The following is an 8,171-nucleotide window of genomic DNA, read 5'->3' on the forward strand; positions in this document are numbered from 1 at the left end:
AAAAAAAAAGTACATATCATATGACTATTACACATCTCTCCCATGACAGTCAGCTCATATCAATAAATTACAAATAATACAGAATAATTGTTTTATATATTTGTATCATTTTACTCTAAATTAATCTAAAATAATAATACTTTAAAAGTATTATGTTAAGCTATTATCATGTGGCTACTTTGCATTTGGATGTTTTTGATCAGAATACATTTGAGTGAATGAATGACTCATCTGTTTTCTCATGGCTCCCTGCTGCGTGAAAAAATGAGGGAACATTTTGTAGTCTTTTGTCAGATGCTTATAATGAGGTTCTTTATCCTTTTTATCCAAATTCATGCATCCAGTGTGGCATTTCCCACTGCAATCACGAGCATCATGACGTCATAGTGTTTGGTTAGGTTGAATAAATGAAGAGTTCTCTACCAATGTACAACTGAAGAAGACTTCTCCATCCCGTGAAAATCAAAGGCTTGGTGTTTGTGAATTAACTTTTACCTGGATATTCATCACAAGAGCCAAAAGTAAGTTTGGGGAGGGATGCATTGTATTGTGTACAAAATTGCAGTTAACATTTTGGGGTTAATATTTGTGGAGAATGTTCATATTTTAGATGCTGTGATTGGTCATCATCTCATAGTTTCAATAATTTAATTAATTAAATGAGGAAATCAATATTAAAAGTACAAATAATCCATTCTGTCCGAGTCTAGATTAATAAATGTTGACAAAAACGACATGCATTACAATTATAATACAACTGTTAAAGTGCTGTTTAAAGTAGTTTTTGATCGAGCTTCCAATAGCATGCAATGCCTCGGGACACTGCTGTCACACTGAACAACATTTCAAGCTCTTTTGACATACTGTTTCCAGCACTTAGACTCCATATCATTAATACACATCAATAAGTAAAGCTTTAACTTGTTTTATGGTTAGTGATGTTGAAAATCTTTCTGTTATATGGAAACATGACACTGCACTACTGAATAAAGCAGTGTTTCCCAAACTTTTTTTTAGCCTTGGCACAGTTTACATCAACACACCAATCACTGAGATATATACATGGATATATATAATCTAATATACTTAAATCTAATATATTTACAATCCAATACCATACAGGATACTGTGTAATCTAATATACTTACTAACATTACATTTAATTTATGTATTAGCAGTCATAAATCTTTTTTAAATCTATATATGGTCATTAACATTTTGACAACAGTGTTTAATTTAAATTGTTTACATTTTCAGTTGTTGAGTAGAATCAGCTAAAACATGAGATCATTATGAAAAAGATTCTAATGTATTACAATCATTATTCATCTGAGAAATGTTTGTGTTCAACAGAAAATCATGCCGACATGCAACGGATAACAATTAGGCCTATATGCAGGAAAAAGCTGATCATAACTTTGCTAATAATCTGGCATGACATTTGTTTAGGCAGCCAAAACAGAGACTATGAATGTGTCTCTTGTCAAATGTCTGAGATTTAGCAGCCCTAAATAATCTCAATTTGTTTACTATAATAACCAAATACTTGATTTTCATGCTTGCCATTGAAAAAGTTCTCTTGGTATTGCAGATGATGTTTCAATTCTAAACAAACATGCGTGTTGTTTACCGTCACTTATTAATCTATGATGGATCGTCATGTTTGCTTTTAGAGTTCATCAAAAGCGAGAAAGCAGCCTACAGTTTTACTGTTTAATCACAATGTCAATATAATAAATAAACCCTTGTCAATTGTTCATTTTCCCTAGTGACTTAGTAGCCTTCTGTAGACTAATTACTCTGTCAGCTTTGTAAAGTGTTTGTGATCATGAAATTAAAATAACCATAAATCAGTGCTTTTGCTATATAAAACATAATAACAGGGAAAATAAAATGGGAACATCTGACTGACGATCAGTTGAAGCAGTGTGAAAGAGTGGTTCAGTGGTTAATGGTCTGATCTAACAAAACCGAATCATTTTCAACACTCAGATCAAAAGAATCAGTTTAGAACGGACTGACTCCAGAAGGCTGGCTCTCTAGGGCCTGCTAGTGTTGAATTTTAGTTTGCACTCAAGAGAAGGGAAGAGGAAACAAGGTGTTCAGCTGAAAGTAATCGTTTGTTAAAGACTTCTTTAAGAGATCTACACTAAAGCAATCTGAATCTTATTTGTTTAGTTTAAGCTTGTAAATGAAGCACAGAGACAGTGAAACAGCAAAGCTAAAAAGGGGGGTGAGTAAGTGACCTGAAGAGCGATATAAAAATAGCATGTTCACAGTATCGTTTTTAAAAAGTTTTAAACAAAAAATTCTGAACTGGTCTCTCTGCTGTCAAAGTTTGGGTCTAAAATCACATATTCATCTCTCTCTCTACTGTTTCTACTTCAAAATTTGCATTGTAGACTAATAGGCGTACTCTGTACTTAAAAATAATAGCTTTCCCATTTTCTCACCCTCATGTTTTTCCAAAACAAAATGACTTTCTTCCAATGAACAAGGTGATCCGAGAGACGTCCAACCAGCAATTTTACATGCAACGTAAGCGGATGATAACCAGGCTGATGTGAGAATGATTAAATTACAGTAGAATTTACTTTTTTTTTTTTTTTACAGTTTTAGGTTCCAATGTCCAGAACAGAATCAAAATATTCAAACTAGTGGTTCCCTCTGAAGTTTTTTGAGGGTTTTTGAAATAATGGAGTAAATTAAGAGACATTTAGAAGCTGCTATGTTGTTTTGTCTTTTAAATGTAAATTGGGCAAGCATTTTAGATGTTTACAGTAAAATGCATCTTTACTTTTGTCTTAATATATGTGACGTGAAAGCTTGTCATTCTTCCTTAAAAGAATTAAAGCAAATCTCCTGTATCTGCTCTTGTGATTAAACCATGGAGCATGTTTATTAAACCTCAAACTGGAACCTCTGTGTATGTATATCTGCTGATTATCTTAAATTACTGCCTGTAGTTTACAGTAAATCCGATCGCAGCTCATAATCACTTGATCAGTCTTTGAGCATGACCTAGTTACAGTAGAGTGTGATCTTACTTATCTTTTTTTCATTTGTGTGTGTGTTTCCATCTCAACTGGTACCACAAGATAAAATAATGCTGTATCAATTCTGCATGTTTATATCTATGACATCTTATTACGTGACTGCTAATAGTTGTGATGTCCCTTAATCCTCTTGTATTTGATGCTACTTTCAGTTGTGATTTCTCATGTAGTTATTCTTTTTCCTTAATTAAAGGTTCCTCAACCTGAGCTCATGGACTGTTGAGAACTCATAATTCAAAATGAAGCAAGTGTTTTTCAGCATGACTGTCCTGCTCATTTCCTACAACTGTTTGAGCGAACACATTTACACATATTTCGGTCTGGTCATCTGCTTCATGCTCTGGGCTAAAACCATATTCCACACAGAAAATGGCTTGTCCGATGGATTTGGCCGGGCAGTGTTGATTACAGGTTGTGATAGTGGATTTGGACATCACCTTGCAAAGAAACTGGACCACATGGGCTTCACTGTGTTTGCCGGATGTTTATATCCTGAAGGTCCTGGGGCTCAGAGTCTGGTTGAAGAAGGCTCTGACCGTGTGAAGGTGCTCAAGCTGGATGTGACCAAAGATGAAGATGTCTGCTTGGCCAAGAATTTTGTGCAAGCAAATTTGCCAGAGAAGGGTAACTTAAACACTTCAGAATGTCTTCTTGAAATAAGAAATTATATTAATAATGAAACCCCTCTTGTTCTGTACATATATTGTTGTACATTTTTCAGGTCTCTACGCTGTGGTGAATAATGCTGGAATCAGTGACTGGGGAGAGACCGAGTGGAGCACTGCCAAGGACTTCCAGAACATGGCTGATGTTAACCTCTTTGGTGCCATCAGAGTAACCATCCCATTCTTGTCACTCATTAGAGCATCCAAAGGTCATTGGTGCCCTATATTCTAACTTGTGTATGCACTAAAGTCATCGTTGATTTAAAGTGCCCCAATTATCCCATTTCTAAGGCTACCAATATTATATAGGAAGTCTCCTAAAATAGGTTTACATGAATGCAAGGTCAACAAATGCTTTTGTTTTCTCAAAATATGCATTTAATCTCATTTTTGCATGATTTGTTTGAAGGAGTTCTAAGGTTCAGTCTCTCTAAACCCCTCCTTTCCTTGAGCCTACTCTGCTCTGATTGGTCAGATGGCCCAATCTGTTCTGATTGGTCCACCGTGCACAGCATGTGATGGAAACGATATGACTATTACCATAATTGTGTGTTTTGAAAGCTCGATAGAAATTATCTTATATTTAGCATTTAAATAACTGTTATTTACACAGCAAGCGTTTTATGAATTCGACGCTGAACTCCGTGAGACTGGAGAAACCGTCGTCAGTAACACAAAAAAAGATAAGGGTTGTTGTGCTCTGAATTTAAACCACTGATTCTTTGTAGCCTCCTCTTTCAGAAATCTAAATTAAAAGAAATTTGTTTTCACAGTATAGTACACCGCGTCTTTTTGACATGTTTACCACACGAACAAGCTACAGTGATGGAGGGTTTGTCAAGTTTGTTCATTGCTGGCCAATGTAGAACATACAGTAGTCGGGCATTATGCAAATGTGTTAATCAACACTGTGTAGCGGTCGTGGAAGAAGGATTTGAATTACTGATGACTCATTACTTTAGGCTGTGTAGACTAAATTCTTTCGGGAGCACGTTTAATGCACTTTCCGCTTTATAATATTGCAGATTGTTTAAATTCACAAACGGCTACATTCCAGGCTGCTTGTGTCACAATTAGCTGCCCAGAAGGAATGAAGGAGCTGTGGATAAACAAAACTAATTTATTAAATCCAACACACAGGGTAAATCCACACTTGGGAGGGAAGGTGAACAGAATGACTAATTAAGAGACAACAAGGACAGGAACGAGCTAATAAGGGCTAATAAAAACTCCGTAAAAGGCAGAACTCGAAATGGCATTATAGGGGCACTTTAAATGATTCCTTTTCTGCACAAAGGTTGTCACTGGGGTAGCACCCTTGTAAAAGGTAATATTTACAGGTGGTTGACTGATTTGTTTTCTGATGATCTTGGAGAGCATGGTGGCCTTTTATAAAGCTGATTTCTATGATATTACATTATTTAATTTAAATAACATGCACAACAATTGCTACAATGAAACCGATTTATTTTACATGTTTACTAAATTAGAAATAATGAATTCTTGAATTAATCTGGATGGAAAAATAATTTAAATGTAATAAATCTGTAAAATAAATTCATTCTGGAATCCTATTATTAAAGGGTTAGTCCACCGCACGAACAAACCCGTGAAAGCTTTGTTTGTTTTAAGATATTTAAGATATTTTGGATGAAAACCGGCAGGCTTGTGACTGTCCCATAGACAACCAAATAAGTAACAGTGTCAAGGTCCAGAAAAGTATGAGAAGCATCGTCATAATCTGCCATCAGTGATTCAACTGTAATGTTGTGAAGCGACGAGAATACTTTTTTTACATGAAGAAAACAACAATAGTGAGTTTTTCAACAATTCCTCTCCTCTGTGTCTCTCCAAATCAGCGTAGCACCATTTTGGCAATTCTGAGGAGTATGCAGGTGGCTTACGCTCTTGAAATCAATGATTCAGAGATTATGCTCTCATCTGCGCCCAGCTGTTTCCCACACTTATGGGCTTATTGGCAAAACAGAAAAGCTTACTGAGTGATGTAGATCGATTAAAAATGCCAAATATCGGCAAATATTAAATAAAAATCGGCCTTACCAATAGTTCACCACTGATATTTGCCATTTATACTGAGATGTAGACTTTATGTAAAGTATACCTTTTAAGGTAGTAGTACTCACCTCACCTGCACAAGTGAAAGTGGTTGCATTTTTTTCTCCCTGAGAGTGTTATTTACTACCACTTTTATTTTCATCATTCATTCTTAGGTCGTATGTTATATGTGTCAAGCATCTTATCTTTCTTCAACTGTCTGAACATGGGAGCATACAGTGTGTCCAAGCGGGGACTGGAGGCATTTGCAGACTGCTTGAGAGTAGAGATGGCCAGTTTCGGGGTTAAGGTAAGGCCTGATGTGTGCTTTTAAATGGAAACTCACGCTCCCATTGATCTTTACCCTTATGAAACAAAAATATATTGCAGTATATTGGAAAATATCATGTAATGTATTAGGCATATTCTTATTTATTTTTTTTTTTCAATATATTGCAATATATTGAAAGCGGCAATCATTTGTATATTTTGCAATATATTATTTAATATATGTATCATCAATATATTATTAAATGTATTCAAATATATAAAATATTAGAAAATAAAAAGGGAAAGAAGATATTTTAAGAAATATATTGGTAAATATAGCTTTCTTTCGTAAGGGTACTGACCTAATAGGACTCTTTTGTTGTACTTTTATTATTATTATTAATTACAAGTAGAACATTGCTTTAAACATAGTGCATTATTTTATTTTTCTGTTTTCTGTTCTTGTAGGTCAGTATTATTCAGCCTGGAAATTTTGGCATAGCCACAAAGATTCTGCACAAGAAAACCCCACAAGACGTATGGGATGAATTTGATGATGCACGTAAACTAACATTCAACCAGAAATACATTGAGATGGCATGTGAATATTTTAATTCATTGTGCACTTCCGGATTTAAAGATTGCTCTATGGTTATCAATGCCATGTTACATGCTCTCACTGCTCCCAAACCTCAAACCCGATACCTGCTTGTTTCCTGGAGAGAAATGTTTTTTTTCTACATATGCCCTTTTCTCCCAACTTTTATTACTGATTCTGTGTTTCATGCAAGTTCCATGTATCGCAAGCGTAAAGAAATGCTTTACTTATAATTAGTTTATTCATAATCAGAACAAGAAAGCTTGCTTTACATAGATGACTCAAGTCCTAAGTGTTGCTGTAAGACAGATGTAACTCTAACATGAGACATGTTGCAAAGTTTTTCTGGACAACTGTACACAAACATATGTTCTAAAACATACTTTACCATAAATGTGTGTTATTTACTCCTTTCACTTTGCTCTCTGAGTAAAAACATAATAAACTGTCATAATTAATCTTGCTGAAGGATGTATCATAGGCAACATTAAAAGTGCTTAAAAGGTCAAGAAAGTTCTTTCAATTCATCCCCTTTTTAATTGGACACATGAGGTGTCCTGAGCTGTGACTGTTTTTGTATGTATGTTTGTTAACTTCATACGAGTTGAGAAACTATATGGAATATTTGTGCATTTACAAATGCATTCAAAACGCCACAGGACCGTTGAAACTATTGAAGGTGAAAGGTTGAAAGAAAAAATGTGACCAGTTAATCTTAAAGGGGTCATGAATGGCATTTTCTTAATCATTTTATAATGTTATCTGAGGTACACTTATAAAGTTAGTGTGCTCAAAAATGCATCTTAATTTAGCAGTAACTGGCTATTTTCTATTTTCCTGTTTTTGAGCCTCTCTGCAGAACGGTCTGTTTTTATAGGCCGGGCGCATTCAAGACTCACAAGTAAAGACCCACTGCTGTGATTGGCCAACAGTTTTGCTCATAAGAAAAAACAGATGGACACTGCTGTGATGTACACTGAAAACAACATGGGTCATTTGGGTTAAAAATGAATAAATACTCAGTATATCAAACCGTCTGGAACAGACAATGCAATACTAGTAAAAGCACTTTAACATTTCGACATCACTGTTGGATCCACTCTAGTCAGACTCAGCACTGCATTATCCTTTACTTTCAGTCTCTCTAAAAAGCTTGCATCATGCTGTCTTGTTTCAAAATTAATCCATAGCAAAGTAAAGCTAACATAAATCAGTGTTTCAGTGACTACGTTTACATGCAGCCAATAACCCGTTCAAAACCGGGATATTAGCAATAACCCGGTCGCGCACGGCCATGTAAACACCGGCAAAAACCCGGATATGCTCATATCCCGGTTTTTAAAAACCGGGATATTATACCTGGGGTACCCCTTTTCTAACCCGAATATTTGGTCTTGTAAACGCGTTTCGGCATATCCCCATCAAAATGTGTGTTCTGCGCATGTTCTATTCGCAAGGAATCTTGGTCTTTTGAGTCTTTGGATACAGGAAGAAGAATCGGAAATGACGCATATTGCGTCTTACGTC

General features: G+C 35.4%; 1 protein-coding gene across 5 annotated transcripts; it reads left to right on the plus strand.

The window, feature by feature from the left end:
- The first annotated feature begins 420 nt into the window (after nt 1-420).
- On the plus strand, nt 421-7,630 carry LOC113060382 (retinol dehydrogenase 7-like). Of its 5 annotated transcripts, XM_026229254.1 has the most exons (7): nt 922-2,233; nt 2,499-2,563; nt 3,250-3,467; nt 3,555-3,680; nt 3,778-3,930; nt 5,953-6,086; nt 6,515-7,630. In XM_026229254.1, exons 3-7 carry the CDS (start codon nt 3,296-3,298, stop codon nt 6,875-6,877), a joined length of 948 nt encoding a protein of 315 aa, XP_026085039.1. In that variant the 5' UTR covers nt 922-2,233; nt 2,499-2,563; nt 3,250-3,295; the 3' UTR covers nt 6,878-7,630. The 5 variants fall into 5 exon arrangements, with proteins under 5 accessions (XP_026085035.1, XP_026085038.1, XP_026085039.1 ...); XM_026229253.1 differs by lacking the exon at nt 922-2,233 and adding an exon at nt 437-521 and having other exon boundaries at nt 2,499-2,538; nt 3,250-3,680; nt 6,515-7,626; XM_026229251.1 differs by having other exon boundaries at nt 923-2,233; nt 2,499-2,538; nt 3,250-3,680; nt 6,515-7,626.
- The last annotated feature ends 541 nt before the right edge of the window (nt 7,631-8,171 follow it).

Source organism: Carassius auratus, chromosome 42 (genome assembly GCF_003368295.1).
Source record: "Carassius auratus strain Wakin chromosome 42, ASM336829v1, whole genome shotgun sequence".
In the NCBI taxonomy this organism is placed as follows: domain Eukaryota; kingdom Metazoa; phylum Chordata; class Actinopteri; order Cypriniformes; family Cyprinidae; genus Carassius; species Carassius auratus.

Bases quoted from the DNA above. Each gene is read 5' to 3' on its own strand.
- LOC113060382 (XM_026229250.1), top strand. From the start codon at position 3,296: ATGAAGCAAGTGTTTTTCAGCATGACTGTCCTGCTCATTTCCTACAAC. The intron at 3,931-5,952 runs GTCATTGGTGCC...ATTCATTCTTAG, and splicing joins ACTCATTAGAGCATCCAAAG to GTCGTATGTTATATGTGTCA. The intron at 6,087-6,514 runs GTAAGGCCTGAT...CTGTTCTTGTAG, and splicing joins TGGCCAGTTTCGGGGTTAAG to GTCAGTATTATTCAGCCTGG.